This window comes from Rhinopithecus roxellana, chromosome 4 (genome assembly GCF_007565055.1).
Source record: "Rhinopithecus roxellana isolate Shanxi Qingling chromosome 4, ASM756505v1, whole genome shotgun sequence".
Taxonomy (NCBI): domain Eukaryota; kingdom Metazoa; phylum Chordata; class Mammalia; order Primates; family Cercopithecidae; genus Rhinopithecus; species Rhinopithecus roxellana.
The window spans coordinates 23,781,673-23,797,500 of NC_044552.1; the positions used below are offsets into that span (position 1 = coordinate 23,781,673).

The 15,828-nt window shown below is 47.5% G+C and overlaps 2 protein-coding genes across 7 annotated transcripts in view; one reads left to right on the forward strand and one right to left on the reverse strand.

The window, feature by feature from the left end:
* Window positions 1–1,299, reverse strand: part of LOC115896793 — a 70,933-nt gene extending 69,634 nt beyond the window's left edge. The window contains exon 1 of one of the 2 annotated variants that reach the window (XR_004056663.1): window positions 1,121–1,299. The gene's annotated coding sequence lies outside the window, so the exon portion shown is untranslated. The remainder of the gene's footprint in view (window positions 1–1,120) is intronic. The other variant, XM_030928104.1, reaches the window with a different exon arrangement.
* Window positions 1,300–1,377: 78 nt separating this feature from the next.
* Window positions 1,378–6,050, forward strand: LOC104666183 (popy class I histocompatibility antigen, alpha chain E). 5 transcript variants are annotated; one of them, XM_010368193.2, is made up of 8 exons: window positions 1,379–1,536; window positions 1,667–1,936; window positions 2,183–2,458; window positions 3,078–3,353; window positions 3,475–3,591; window positions 4,319–4,351; window positions 4,458–4,505; window positions 4,671–6,050. In XM_010368193.2, the coding sequence occupies exons 1-8, from the start codon at window positions 1,482–1,484 to the stop codon at window positions 4,673–4,675; spliced, it is 1,080 nt and encodes a 359-aa protein (XP_010366495.2). In that variant the 5' UTR covers window positions 1,379–1,481; the 3' UTR covers window positions 4,676–6,050. The 5 variants fall into 5 exon arrangements, with proteins under 5 accessions (XP_030783957.1, XP_010366495.2, XP_030783956.1 ...); XM_030928097.1 differs by lacking the exon at window positions 2,183–2,458 and having other exon boundaries at window positions 1,378–1,536; XM_030928096.1 differs by lacking the exon at window positions 3,475–3,591.
* Window positions 6,051–15,828: the final 9,778 nt, after the last annotated feature.

Below are 15,828 nucleotides of genomic sequence, written 5' to 3' on the forward strand. Positions count from 1 at the left end.
CTGGTCTCGAACTCCCAACCTCAGGTGATCAGCCCGCTTCGGCCTCCCAAAGTGCTGGGAGTACAGGCGTGAGCCACCGCCCCAAGCCGGGTCCTCACTAATTTCTAAGAGTGTACAGAGGTACTGAAACCTAAAAGTTTAAGAACGGCGGGCTGATTGCTGGGTGCGGTGGCTCACGCCTGTAATTCCAACCTTGGTTTTTTTTTTTTTTTTTTTTTTTTTTTTTTTTGAACTGGTCTCCTTTGCCCGGGATGGATGCAGTGGCCGATTCACTCACAGCTCCGCCTCCGGTTTACGCATTCCTGCTCACCTCCTGTGGGACACACACACCTACCGGTAGTTTTGTATTTTAGTAGAGCGGGTTTCACCGGTCCGGATGTCTCGATCTCCTGAATCCGCCGCTCGCTCCAAAGTCTGGGATTACCAGCCAACCGCCCGCCCATTTGTTTTAAACAATACAGTATTGAACAATCAGGCTACGCTGTACACACACCTTGGGAGGGGCCTCGAACGAATCGCTTGACCGAGTTTGACTCTGCAACATGGCGAAAACCCGACTCTACAAAATACAAAAAAAAAAAAAAAATCGCCGGGTAGGGGGTCGCGGTGGCTGACGCCTGTAATCCCAGCACTTTGGGAGGCTGAGGCGGGCGGATCACGAGATCAAGAGATCGAGACCATCTTGGCTAACACAGTGAAACCCCGTCTCTACTAAAAATACAAAAAAATAGCCGGGCGTGGTGGCGGGCGCCTGTAGTCCCAGCTACTCGGGGGGCTGAGGCAGGAGAATGGCGTGAACCCGGGAGGCGGAGCTTGCAGTGAGCCGAGATCGTGCCAGTACACTCCAGCCTGGGCGACGGAGTGAGACTGTCTCAGAGAAAAAAAAAAAAAAAAAGTCCGGGCAGGGTGGCTCATGCCGATAATCCCATGCCGGTAATCCTAGCACTTTGAGAGGCCGAGATGGGAGAATCGCTTTAGTCCTGAAGTTCGAGACCAGCCTGGTCAACGAAGCGAGACACCCCACCCCCCAACACACACAGACACACACACACACACACAGACACACACACACCCAGCTCCAAAAAACACACACACACGAAAACAACACCGATTTACACACTTTACACAGTCCCTGGGCCAGGACTCAGGGAGATAGTGTAACAAAGAGCGCTCGGGTCAGGAGGTGAGAGCGCAGAACAATGTTCCAGGTCCTCGGGCGTGGCTGTCAGGGTCTCAGGCCCCAAGGACAGAGTGTGGAGACCTGGGAGGCGCAGCGTTAGGATTTCACACTGCACTTTCACTTCCTCTCGTAACCTGGTCGTGTCCTTCTTCCTGGATACTCATGACGCAGACTCAGTTCTCATTCCCAATGGGTGTCGGGTTTCTAGAGAAGCCAATCAGCGTCGCCGCGACTCCCGACTATAAAGTCCCCACGCACCCACCCGGATTCAGGAAGCTCTGCCGATTCAGAAGATGGGGTCATGGCACTAAGAACCCTACTTCTCCTGCTCTCGGCCCTTACCAAGACCTGGGCGGGTGAGTGTGGGGTCGGGATGGAAGCGGCCTCTACCCGGAGGAGAGAGGGGCCGGACCGGCGGGGGCGCAGGACTCGGGGAGCCGCGCCCGGGGTAGGGCCGGACCGGTCTCAGCCCCTCCTCGCCCCCAGGCTCCCACTCCTTGAAGTATTTCCACACTTCCGTGTCCCGGCCCGGCCGCGGGGAGCCCCGCTTCATCTCCGTGGGCTACGTGGACGACACGCAGTTTGTGCGGTTCGACAGCGACGCCGCGAGTCCGAGGATGGAGCCGCGGGCGTCGTGGATAGAGCAGGAGGGGCCGGAGTATTGGGACCAGGAGACACGGAGCGCCAGAGACACCGCACAGACTTTCCGAGTGAACCTGAAGACCCTGCGCGGCTACTACAACCAGAGCGAGGCCGGTGAGTGACCCCGGCCCCCGGCGCAGGTCACGACCCCTTCCCCATCCCTCACGGACAACGCGGGTACCCTCGAGTCTCCGGGTCCAAGATTCACCCCCAGGCTGCGGAACCCGCCCAGACCCTCGACCCGGCAGAGTCCCAGGCTCCTTTACCCGGTTTCATTTTCAGTTTAGGCCAAAATCCCTGCGGGTTGGCGGCGACAGGGGCGGGGCTCGGTGGGCGGGACTGACTAGCGGGCGGGGCCAGCGTCTCATACCCTCCAGTGGATGCATGGCTGCGACCTGGGGCCGGACGGGCGCTTCCTCCGAGGGTATGAACAGTTCGCCTACGACGGCAAGGATTATCTCACCCTGAATGAGGACCTGCGCTCCTGGTCCGCGGTGGACACGGCGGCTCAAATCTCCGAGCAAAAGTCAAATGATGGCTCTGAGACGGAGCACCAGAGAGTCTACCTGGAAGACACATGCGTGGAGTGGCTCCGCAAATACCTGGAGAAGGGAAAGGAGACGCTGCAGTACCTGAGTAAGAGGGTCCACAGGGCTACTCTCCCATCTCCTTCTTGGGCTAGAACTGTGCCCACAGCTGACAGACCTCAAACAGTAGAAGACACAGGGATGGAAGCCAGAATACCCCTCCTCCCTTGGATGGGGAGAGGGGGCTGTCACCCCAGGTACAGGAGATCCTGTACCAGAGAGTGACTCTCTTAAATGACCAGCCTTCTCTCAGGGACAATTAAGGAATCTAGTCTCGCTGGAGAGTCCATTCTTCAAATGAACTGATGAGCAGTTCTCTTTGACTCAGTGTTAGGAATCATGGGGGAGTTTCTCTCGTGCCTGGTTCTCAGCCCCACACCAAGAGTTTTTGGAGGTCTGACTCCAGCTTTTCTCATTCACTCAGCATCCGCACAAGCCAGGACCAGAAATCCCTTTTCACCTTCTATCCTGGGCTATCTCACCCCGATTCTAGAACTTTCCAAGGAATAAGAGGCTATCGCAGATCCCTAACTTCAGGCTGATGTCAAGGTTTTGTCCTCTTCTCCTACTATAATTGTCCTCTTCCTTCTCAGGATAGTCACATGGGTGCTGCTGGAGTGTCCCATGAGAGATACAAAGTGTCTGAATTTTCTGACTCTGCCCTTCAGACCCCCCCAAGACACATGTGACCCACCACCCCGTCTCTGATCATGAGGCCACCCTGAGGTGCTGGGCCCTGGGCTTCTACCCTGCGGAGATCACAGTGACCTGGCAGCGGGATGGGGAGGACCAGACCCAGGACACGGAGCTTGTGGAGACCAGGCCTGCAGGGGATGGAACCTTCCAGAAGTGGGCAGCTGTGGTGGTGCCTTCTGGAGAGGAGCAGAGATACACGTGCCATGTGCAGCATGAGGGGCTGCCGGAGCCCCTCACCCTGAGATGGGGTAAGGAAGGGAATGGGAGGTCATGTCTCTTAGGGAAAGCAGGAGCCCTTCTGAAGCCCTTCCGCAGGGTCAGGGCTGAGGCCTGGGAGTCAGGGCCCCTTACGTTCCCCTATTTTCCCAGAGCCGTCTTCCCAACCCTGCATCCCAATCATGGGCATCATTACTGGCCTGGTTCTCCTTGGAGCTGTGGTCACTGGAGCTGTGGTTGCTGCTGTGATGTGGAGGAGGAAGAGCTCAGGTGGGGAAGGGAGAGGGGTACAGTCTGAGTTTTCTTGTCCCACTGGGGGTTTCAAGCCCTAGGTAGAAGTGTGTCCTGCCTTGTTACTGGGAAGCACCATCCATACACACGGGCCGACCCAGCCTGGGCCCTGTGTGCCAGCACCTACTCTTTTTTTTTGAGATGGAATCTTGGCTCTGTCACCCAGGCTGGAGTACAATGGCGTGGTTTCAGTTCACTGTAACCTCTGCCTCCCAGGTTCAAGCGATTCTCCTGCCTCAGCCTCCCGAGTAGCTGGGACTACGTGTGCGTGCCACCACACCTGGCTAATTTTTTTTTGTATTTTTAGTAGAGATGGGGTTTCACTGTGTTGGCCAGACTGGTCTTGAACTCCTGACCTCGTGATCCACCTGCCTCAGCCTCGCAAACTGCTGGGATTACAGGCATGAGCCGCCGCGCCTGGGGTACCTGTGACAATGAAGGACAGATTTATCACCTTGATGATTGTGGTGATGGGGATCTGAGCCCAGCAGTCATAGGTCACAGGGGAAGGTCCCTGCTGAGGACAGACCTCAGGAGGGCAATTGGTCCAGGACCCACACTTGCTTTCTTCATGTTTCCTGATCCTGCCCTGGGTCTGCAGTCACAGTTCTGGATGCTTCTCTGAGATCCAAGACTAGGAGGTTCCTCTAGGACCTTATGGCCCTGCCTCCTTCCTGGCCCCTCACAGGACATTTTCTTCTAACAGGTAGAAAAGGAGGGAGCTACTCTCAGGCTGTGTGTAAGTGACGGGGGCGGGAGTGTGGAGGAGCTCACCCATCCCATAATTCCTCCTGCACCACATCTCCTGTGGGCTCTAACCAGGTCTTGTTTTTGTTCTACCCCAGGTAGCGACAGTGCCCAGGGATCTGATGAGTCTCTCATAGCTTATAAAGGTGAGATTCTGGGGGTCTGAAGTGCGTGGAGGGTGGGGCAGATGGGACAGGACTGGGTTGTGGGGATTTTTTGATTTGGAATTTTTGAGTGTGTGGTGGGCTGTTCAGAGTGTCATCACTTACTGTGACTGACCTGAATTTGTTCATGACTGTTTTCTTCTGTAGCCTGAGACAGCTGCCTCGTGTGCGACTGAGATGCAGGAATTCTTCACGCCTCCCCTTTGTGTCTTAAGGGACTCTGGCTTCTCTTTTTGCAAGGGCCTCTGAATCTGTCTGTGTCCCTATTAGCATAATATGAGGAGGCAGACAAACACTCCACCTCCATGTCTACCATGACCCCCTTCCTCACACTGACCTGTGTGCCTTCCCTGTTCTCCTACTTTTCTATTAAAAATAACCTGAGCAGAGCATGGCGGCTCACACCTATAATCCCAGCACTTTGGGAGGCTGAGGCGGGCAGATCACGAGGTCAGGAGATCGAAACCAACACGGTGAAACCCTGTCTCTACTAAAAAATACAAAAAGTTAGCCGGGCATGGTGGCGGGCACCTGTAGTCCCAGCTACTCAGGAGGCTGAGGCAGGAGAATGGCCTCATCCCAGGAGGCAGAGGTTGCTGTGCGCCGAGATTGTGCCACTGCACTCCAGCCTGAGTGACAGGGTGAGACTCTGTCTCAAAAAATAAAAATTAAAAAAAGAACCTGGATCTCTTTTTCATATTCTGCAATGAAATGGAGTTGAGGAAGCTAAGGTCATAGTTAGAAATACAGACAGATAATTCCACAGCACATCTCTGGCAAATTTAGCCTATTCCTTACCACCTGTAATCTTGACCATATACCTTGGAGTTGAATATTGTTTTCATACTGCTGTGTTTTGAATGTTCCCTCCAACACTCATGTTGAGACTTAATCCCTAATGTGGCAATACTGAAAGGTGGAGCCTTTGAGATGTGATTGGATGATAAGGCTCTACCTTCATTCATGGGTTAATGGATTAATGGGTTATCACAGGAATGGGACTGGTGGCTTTATAAGAAGAGGAAAAGAGAACTGAGCTAGCATGCCCAGCCCACAGAGAGCCTCCACTAGAGTAATGCCAAGTGGAAATGTGAGGTGTAGCTGCCACAGAGAGCCCCCACCAGGAAAATGTCTAGTGTCTAGTGGATCCAGGCCACAGGAGAGAGTGCCTTGTGGAGCGGTGGGAGCAGGACCTGACCACCACCAGGACCCCAGAACTGTGGAGTCAGTGGCAGAATGCAACGCCCCCTTGGGAAAGCTTCAGGCACTAGCCTATAACCCATTCAAGCAGCCATGTAGGCTGCACCCAGCAAAGCCATAGGCACAGGGCTACCTGAGGTCTTGGGGGCCCAATCCCTGCTCCAGTGTGTCTGTGAGGCAGCACATGGAGTCAAAAGAGATTATTCTCTTCCCACAGAACCTTTTCTCTCCCATGGCCCTTTAACAGCATCTGCTTCATTCCCCTCATCTTCCCAAGCTGAGCTGGGGTAAACTTTGAAGTAAAATAAAAGCTGTGTTTGAGCATCATTTGTATTTCATTGTGCATTTTGTGCCTTGTTCTTTTTATTTTTTAACCACATTCAAGCTATCCTTGGGCTTTCAATGCCATGGTCCACCCAGAACTGCATTCACTGGCCAGTGTTCTAGTTCTGGTCATGCCGACTTTCCCCTTTTTTCCTGGTGAATCCCTGTAATCACCTGAGTCTCATTCTGTCAGGTGATATCCAATGAGAAGGCAATATGTGTGGTGAAAAGCCCAGGGAGTCCAGGTTGTGAATTTTTACTTAGCCATTTCTTCCTGTGTGACACACGGTGGGGCTTCACCTGTCTGGACTCCAGTTCCTCATCTTGTACATGGCACTGTTTTCTTGGGAGAGTCATTATAAAGCTAATATAAAGTACCTGTGCTGTGGTTTGAATGTGTCCTCCAAAAAGCATGTGTTGGAAACTGAATCCACAATGCAACCGTATCTAGAAGTGACGCCTAATGGCTGGCTATCCATGGGGGTTCCAACTTTATGAATAGATTAATACTGATTATAAAAGGGCTTGAGGTTGAGGCAAGTTCAACCTCTTGCCCTCACTCACCCACTTGCTTCTACCAAGAGATGATACAGCAAAAAGACTCACCAAATGCCGGGATCTTGATATTAGACTTCTTGTCCTCCAGAACCATGAAGTAGACTGCTATGCTTTATAAAATACTCAGTCTGTGGCATTCTGTTACAGCAACACAAAATGGGCAACCTGATACTTAGGTTTCATTTAGTGGTAGGTATTTTTATTTCAAGCATTCCTACTAGAGTATTAGTTCCTTTGTAAGCCCAGAATCTTTGCATTTTAGCAACAACAAAGACGTCTTTTTTTTTTGAGACTGAGTTTCACTCTTGTCACCCAGGACTAGAGTACAATGGCATGATCTTGGCTCACCGCAAACTTGGCCTCCTGGGTTTAAGTGATTCTCCTGCCTTAGCCTCCCAAGTAGCTGGGATTACAGGCGTGCGCTACCAAGCCCAGCTAATTTTTGTATTTTTAGTAGAGATGGGGGTTTCACCATGTTGGCCAGCTGGTCTCCAACTCCTGATCTCAGGTGATCCACCCACCTCAGCCTCCCAAAGTGCTGGGATTATAGGCATTAGCCACTGCACTCCACCAGAAGTCAATTGATGCAAAGAAAATCAATCTATAGATTTGATGGAAATTTGGACTCCTACATCCTACTTTTTAAAGAATTGAAGGGAAACTGTTACTCCTTATTAGTGTCCCAGAAAGATGAACTGTTTTCCTTCTCTACTTGGTCTGCCCGTTTCTATTTCCTGCCATATCGGCAGGCAATGTTTGCCTTACCTCAAAGATCAGCCTTCCTCAATTTTACATCTTAAATCTTTTTAAGCCAAACTCCAAGGGATCTTTTACAAATATTTATTGAATCCTTCCTGTGTTCAAAGAATGTTGTGAGGTCCAGGGTGGGACTAGGGGGCGAGAAAGGTTCCTGCGCTGAAGGAACCTAAGATTTAGTAACAATGAATAAACAGACTTAAAGATAACTATTGTGGTTAGTGCTGAAAGAAACGTACAAAATGCCAAAAGGGAGGAAACTGTTTTCTAGGACAGTGGTTCCCAACATTTTTGGCACTAGGGACCGGTTTCATGGAAGACAATTTTTCAGAGGGGTGGTTTGGGGATGATTCAAGCACATTACATTTATTGTGGACTTTATTTTTATTATTACATTGTAATATGTAACGAAATAATTATACAACGCACCATAATGTAAAGTCAGTAGGAGCCCTGAGCTTATTTTCCTGCAATGAGACAGTCCCATCTAAGGGTGATGGGAGACACTGACAGGTCATCAGGCATTAGATTCTCATAGGAGCGAGCAACCTAGATCCCTCGCATGCACAGTTCACAATAAGGTTCACACTCCTATGAGAATCTAATGCCACTGCTGATCTGACAGGAGGCAGAGCTCGGGTGCTAATGCTTGGTCGCCTGCCACTCACCTCCTGCTGTGCGGCCCAGTTCCTAACAGGCCGTGGACTGATACCAGTCCATGGCCCAGGGATTGGGAACCCCTGTTTTAGGAGACTTAGGTTTTTCCGAGGAAGAAATGTTTGAGTTATGCTTTGAAAAATGTAAGACACCACTGTAGATGTTTTAATCAGGGAATTGGGTTATTACCAAGAAAATGTTGGAAGGATGAAAGAGTGGGTTCTTTATGCCTGCTGCCTTGACCCTGGAACAATTTAGAACCAGCCCAGTGAGGCACCTACTCTCCATGAGGCCACACAGGAGCTGTGCTTTCTTACACCTGGATCCCACTACCACATAGGGGTTCCTGGGCACCTGGACACCATGGAAGAGAGGTCAACCAGGTCCCGCTCCTCTGGCATGACACTCAGTGATTCAGTCAAGATACTGTTGGGAGAACAGCCCATGCCACAGGACTTCTCCATGGCTGGAAAAGTCTTGAATAGCTAAAAGCAAAACAGGATAGTTAGGCTGCATTATGTAGATAAAGGTGACTCATGGGCAGGCCCTGCCTCCTTGGGCCATCGTATGTGAACAGATCTTTGTGTGATTATGGGATAATCCTGGGTTCCTTTCTCCATGTGCCTGTTCTTAATTGGCCCAGGAGAGGGAACTCAGGGAAAGGAGGAACCTGAGTGATCTTGTCCTCTTTTGACATCTCATTTCTAGCCACAAGATTATGAATCATAGATCTCTAGATGTCAGTGTTCCTAGAGGAAAAAAGCAATCTGCCATAGCAGCAGAATGAAAGGGAGACAGCTACTCCTATTACTATAGTTTTAACAGCCCCTCTTAGTCAGCTAGCCCAGACTAGGATCTTAATGGGGACTGGGACTTACTTCCATATATTGTAAATGATGTAACCTTGTCTTCATGCTGATCTTAAATATATCTTGATGAACAGTATAAGGAAGCAAATGAAGGCTTGGCGCAGTGGCTTACGCCTGTAATCCCAGCACTTTGGGAGACCAAGGTGGGTGGATCACCTGAGGTCAGGAGTTCGAGATCAGCCTGACCAACATGGAGAAACCCTGTCTCTACCGAAAATACAAAATTAGCTGGGTGTGGTAGCACATGCCTGTAATCCTAGTTACTCAGGAGGCCGAGGCAGGAGAATCGTTTGAACCCAGGAGGCGGAGGTTGCACAGTGAGCCGAGATCACACCATTGCACTCCAGCCTGGGCAACAAGAGCGAAACTCCGTGAAAGAAAGAAAGAGAAAGAGAAAGAAAAGAAAAGAAAAGAAAGGAAAAGAAAGAAAAGGACAGAACAGAAAAGAAGGAAAGGAAGGCAAACAATCACTTAGAGGTTTCTGTTTGGTAGTTAAAACCATGTTGAAACAGGGAGGGAAGAAATCACGTATGCTTCCTTAGTGATAAAAAGACTGGGAACTACCACTCCAGAGTTAGAAAATATGAGACAACAGAAGGGCTGTTATATGTAGTGAGAATTTCCAAACCTGGCCCCCTGGAGGGAATACTTGGTGACTGGGCCTTAGAGGAAAGAGATACTTACTTGTCCAGCCCGTTGCCTGCGTGCCCAGGACAGACTGTGCCCACCTTGAGATACTGAGAGAAGACCCTAGTGAGGAGAAGCCCCCAGGCCAACTGTCAGCACAGGGCCTTGGAGGGCCCCAACCAGCTCCAAGTTCTGAACAGAGCACAGCCTCCAGAGGCTTGTACTGTTCATACCCAGCAGAGGCTGTGTGCCGGCCCTCCCCATGCAAATCAGCGTCCCTGTAGGGTATGTAAAGGACCTCTACCTACGCTCTCTATGGGGAAGCAAATATCCCATGGGACACTGAAAGACTGGAACATTGTGGAACATGTATTTACCAAACTGTGTCCAGCTCAAAGCCTAAAGTGTTTATTGGTGTTGTTTCAGCCAGCACATGTAATTCTTTCCGCAGAGGATATCTTGGCACTCCACCACAGACTTGGTATGAGATCCTGGCTGAGCACTTTTTTTTCTTTTTCCTTTCTTTTTTTTTTTTTTGAGACAGTTTCGCTCTTGTTTCCCAGGCTGGAGTGCAATGGCGTGATCTTGGCTCACTGCAACCTCCGCCTCCTGGGTTCAAGCGATTCTCCTGCCTCAGCCTCCCAAGTAGCTGGGATTACAGGCATGCGCCATCATGCCCCGGCTGATTTTGTATCTTTAGTAAAGATGGGGTTTCTCCATTTGGTCAGGCTGGTCTCGAACTCACAACCTCGGGTGATCCACCCACCTTGGCCTCCCAAAGTGCTGGGATTACAGGCGTGGGCAACCGCGCCCAGCCTGGCTGAGCACTTTCAAGTCTCCTTCCTAACATCTGTTAGTTAAGCTGGAATAACAATTAACTGACTGACTTCACGGAATTCTGAATGAATTGAATTGGATAATACATGTAAATCTTTGTAGTGGGAATTTGGGTGCCATTTTCTTTGCATTATGAAAATCCAGGTCAACTCTTCTTTTTTCTCCCAATTGTTTTTATTGCACATCACTGTAAAAACAAGAAGAAAATAATTTTCTTTTCTTTTTTTTTTTCTTGAGACAGAGTCTCGCACTGTCGCCCAGGCTGGAGTGCAGTGGCGCAACTTCGGCTCACTGCAAGCTCCGCCTCCCGGGTTCGTGCCATTCTCCTGCCTCAGCCTCCCGAGTAGCTGGGACTACAGGCGCCTGCCACCACGCCCGGCTAATTTTTTGTATTTTTAGTAGAGACGGGGATTAGAGTAATGAGCCACTGCGCCGGCCAAGAATTTTCTAATAAACAAGAAAAACCGGCCGGGCGCGGTGGCTCAAGCCTGTAATCCCAGCACTTTGGGAGGCCGAGACGGGCGGATCACGAGGTCAGGAGATCGAGACCATCCTGGCTAACACGGTGAAACCCCGTCTCTACTAAAAATACAAAAAACTAGCCGGGCGAGGTGGCGGGCGCCTGTAGTCCCAGCTACTCCGGAGGCTGAGGCAGGAGAATGGCGTGAACCCGGGAGGCGGAGCTTGCAGTGAGCTGAGATCCGGCCACCGCCCTCCAGCCTGGGTGACAGAGCAAGACTCCGTCTCAAAAAAAAAAAAAAAAAAAAAAAAAAAAAAAAAACAAGAAAAACCTCACTTGCAATCCCACTACTTGGTACAATAATCATACTTATTTTTCTTTATTTCCTTCCAGTGTGACCAAGGACAGTTTAGCTTTGGGAACCCACAAAGAAATCATTTCAATTAAAAGTACAGGAAACCCCACCAGTCCTACGAGGCTTTTGCCGCCCCTAAGTAGTCCCGTATGAGAAATTAAGAGTAGCGATGCTTGCTTTGAAGAGTTGGAGGGAAATCTAAAATGAAAGTTGAATTTGGATAAGAGAAAAATCAAGGGCACTCACTCCTCCCAACCCCAGCCCGTCTGACTCTCTCCCCATCATCCTCCTCATTTCTTTCAGGCAGGGTGGGGATAGCACCAGGAGGAGATTCTGGGAGACAGGGCACTCCTGCAAGGACAGCAGGACAGCCCCGCTGGTGGCTGTGGGATGCTCAGTGACCCTGCCTGCTGCTCTTCTGGGGGATGCACCGCCTCGCTTTCCTTTCCGGTGTTAGAGCCAGGTGACTGTCCGAAAAGTAGTTTCTTTTTCCCCGCAGAGGCAAAGAGGAAATGTTTCCTTTCCTAACTAGCTCTGTCTAGTGCCCGGAATCTTACTGAGTCAGTCCCGCAGTAAGTCAGCAGCTCAGGAAATCTCCCTTCTCTGAGCCTCCCCGCAGTTCAAGCTGCTTAGGGAACTTGATATTTTCATGACATCTGCGTACACATGGGCAGCGCAGCGCAGAGCTAGTGGCGGCAACCAAAGCGAACAGAGGACTCGGCTTCATGAAAACAGAGGCAAAGAAGTATAGCTATCCAACCTTCTGAGTCTTGTCTTTATATGGAGATGCCCATATGGACAAATAGGGTCTAGACAAGGGGAAGGTTTAACATAAGAAAGTCACATGATTTCTGCTATGCTATGCCTCTGTGCGCTTATCCTTTCTGTTTCTAAATATTTTAGCTAAAAGACAATAAGTACTGCAACCCTTACACTCCTTCAGCTCTGTTTTCACTTGTCCTGGGTGTCCTGGCTGTCATCTTCATTCATTTATGTCAAACATCATTCAATCAATACTTACTACAAGCAAACTATATGTGAGATCAAGAGTGCTATTCAAAATAGTTGACAACTGGTATGGTAATGCAAATTAATATATAAATAAAAATTTCCCAATTATGCTATTTTTCTTTTCTAACTAAATGATTATAAAACTATTTACCAAGTGACACAGTTGTAGTATAAATAATTTCTTAAATTGTTATAACAATTTCCAAATTATTTATGGATTTTTAAACATTTTTTGCATTTCTTAGGTAGTAATTATTGGTTAAGTGATATATGCCTATGTTAGCCATGATTTGACAAAAGAGTCTTGTATAAGCTTCTGATAATTTCCCCATTAAATTGTTTGTATATTATGACATATGTAACATCAACTATATTGTTCATGGTGCCAAATCCTCTCACTTTAGCAGCTATGTTAAAGATTTTTTAGCCCTTGAACTGCTGTCTGAAATTCTTTTTTTTTTTTTTTTTTTTTGAGACAGTCTCACTGTGTTGCCCAGGCTGGAGTGCAGTGCCACAGTCTTGGTTCACTGCAAACTCTGTCTCCCGGGTTCAAGCAATTCTCCTGCCTCAGCCTCCTGAGTAGCTGGGACTACAGGCTCCCATCACCATGCCTGGCTAATTTTTTTTATTTTTAGTAGAGACGGGGTTTCACTATGTTATCCAGGATGGCCTCGATCTCCTGACCTCATGATCTGCCAGCCTCGGCCTCCCAAAGTGCTGGGATTATAGGCCTGAGCCACCATGCCCGGCCTAGAAATTCTTATTTATTTAATATCTCTGTTCACTCCACCACAAAAATCAATTAATATAAGCCATCTTTAATAAGTAGGCTTAATTGTATTGATTAATTTAAAAATTGTGTTGATTTAATGGATTACATCTATGAAGCTTTGTACACATACTTCATGGTTGACGAATTTAAAATTTTTTTTTTTTTTTTTTTTTTTTTTTTGAGACGGAGTCTTGCTCTGCCACCCAGGCTGGAGTGCAGTGGCCGGCTCTCAGCTCACTGCAAGCTCCGCCTCCCGGGTTCACGCCATTCTCCTGTCTCAGCCTCCCGAGTAGCTGGCACTACAGGTGCCCGCCTCGTCGCCCGGCTAGTTTTTTGTATTTTTTAGTAGAGACGGGGTTTCACCGTATTAGCCAGGATGGTCTCGATCTCCTGACCTCATGATCCGCCCGTCTCGGCCTCCCAAAGTGCTGGGATTACAGGCTTGAGCCACCGCGCCCGGCCGAATTTAAAATTTTTAAGTTCTTAATATATTTTACTTTTGTCATCAAACTACAGTTGCAATCACATAAATTATCAGATAATCTAATTGACTTTTTCTTTTGAAGTTGACATTTTTCTTTCAAATAGTATATCATATTTTTAAACAACACTGTCTATTTTTCCCCTTTGCTTTATGTATTTAATTTTATATATTAACTGATTCTTATTTTTCTACAACTAATCCAGCTTCTGCAATTTTAAATATTTCCCTCTGGAAAGGATAAAGATAATATTGACATCTCTGTTAAAATGTAAATTATTAATGTCAAATTTCTGAGGAAAAAAATTTATGTCCCAAACCACTCCCATTTCACAACTTCTATTAAAGTGAATATAAAAGGTTTGGTACAATTTCCTAATGTTCTTGACATCCCACTATTAAAGAGTGCCCAAATATGCTTTCTAGTTTCATGACTTCAATTCCAGTATCTTTAGAAATATTTTTAATTTTCCCAAATGCTTATTTCATGTGTAGTTGTAATATAAAGGTTAGTGAGGCAAATATTTAAAGTAATTTTTCATTTAAACATTGTACTGCATCATCCTGACGTCATTGAATACAGTAACTTATATAGTACCAATTTAAAATATACAGACTTTTTATTTTTTATTTTATTTTATTTTATTTTATTTTATTTTTTTTTTGAGACGGAGTCTCGCTCTGTCACCCAGGCTGGAGTGCAGTGGCCGGACCTCAGCTCACTGCAAGCTCCGCCTCCTGGGTTTACGCCATTCTCCTGCCTCAGCCTCCGAAGTAGCTGGGATTACAGGCGCCCGCCACCTCGCCCGGCTAGTTTTTTTTTTTTTTGTATTTTTAGTAGAGACGGGGTTTCACCATGTTAGCCAGGATGGTCTCGATCTCCTGACCTCGTGATCCACCCGTCTCGGCCTCCCAAAGTGCTGGGATTACAGGCTTGAGCCACCGCGCCCGGCCTATTTTATTTTTTTTGAGACAGAGTCTCGCTCTGTCACCAGGCTGGAGTGCAATGGCACAATCTCTGCTCACTGCAAACTCTGCCTCCCAGGTTCAAGCAATTCTCCTGCCTCAGCCTCCCAAGCAGCTGGGATTACAGGCATCCACCACCATGCCCAGCTAATTTTTGTATTTTTAGTAGAGATGGGGTTTCACCATGTTGGCCAGGATGGTCTCGATCTCTTGACCTCGTGATCTGCCTGCCTCGGCCTCCCAAAGTGCTGGGATTACAGGCATGAGCCACCGCGCCTGGCCATACAGAGACTTCTCTAAAACTTTGGCACCCTGAACTTTCTCTGTGACGTATACTAGAACCATCTGTAGCATTGTGTAACCGTTTCACATCAAAACCATTTTTCTTGAGCACTGATGAGTAAGTAAGCTTGATATATCATTTGAGTTCCTCAGATGAGCAAAAATCATCAGTTTTGTAAGTCTGCAATTCAGTATTTAAGTCACTGATAAAAACACATTTTTGTTACATAATTGAAGCTTTCTTGGTAATGACTGATTGCCTGATTTATAAATTTACTAAAAAGTTGTCTCATCATGGTAGATACACATTTTGCTACCATTGTAACCATTAATGTAGACTGCAGTGATATGCACTATTTACAACCTTTTTTAAGACTCTATTGAGCAGTAGACTACTCTAATTACACAGTAGGTAATATTAGCATTCTAATGGCACTTTTTCAGTGTTTTGTTCTTTTTATGATAAAAAGTATTTCAGGGATTTATTATTTCAAAGACTTCATTATGTGAAGCTCATTCATAATGTTCTTCAAATTCTTCTTGATTATTACTAGTTTTTCACTGAATTCTGAGCACCGACAATATGCTGCAACATTCACCTTTTCACACATCCACAAGATGTGTGCTTTGTAAATCATTTTCATTTAATATTTACATTTCAAGCAATAATCAGTTACCTGTGAGTTTTGTCAAAATTATCAGGGTTTTTTTTGTTTGTTTGTTTGTTTGTTTGTTTGTTTGTTTTTTGACATGGAGTTTTGCTCTCGTTGCCCAGGCTGGAGTGCAATGGTGCTATCTTAGCTCACTGCAACCTCTGCCTCCTGGGTTCAAATGATTCTCCTGCCTCAGCCTCCCCAGTAGCTAGGATTACAGGCATGCACCACCACGCCTGGCTAATTTTATATTTTTAGTAGAGATAGAGTTTCTCTATGTTGGTCAGTCTGGTCTCGAACTCCCGATCTCAGGTGATCCACTCACCTTGACCTCCCAAAGTGCTGGGATTACAGGTGTGAGCCACTACACCTGGCCAATTATCAGGTTTTAAATTAAATTTTAGAAATGTGAATTATTGTTTCCTTTGAACTGAATCTTACACAATACTGAAAGCATTCCCACCTGCCATAATTTTTGCATATCAGTTGTTCCAGGC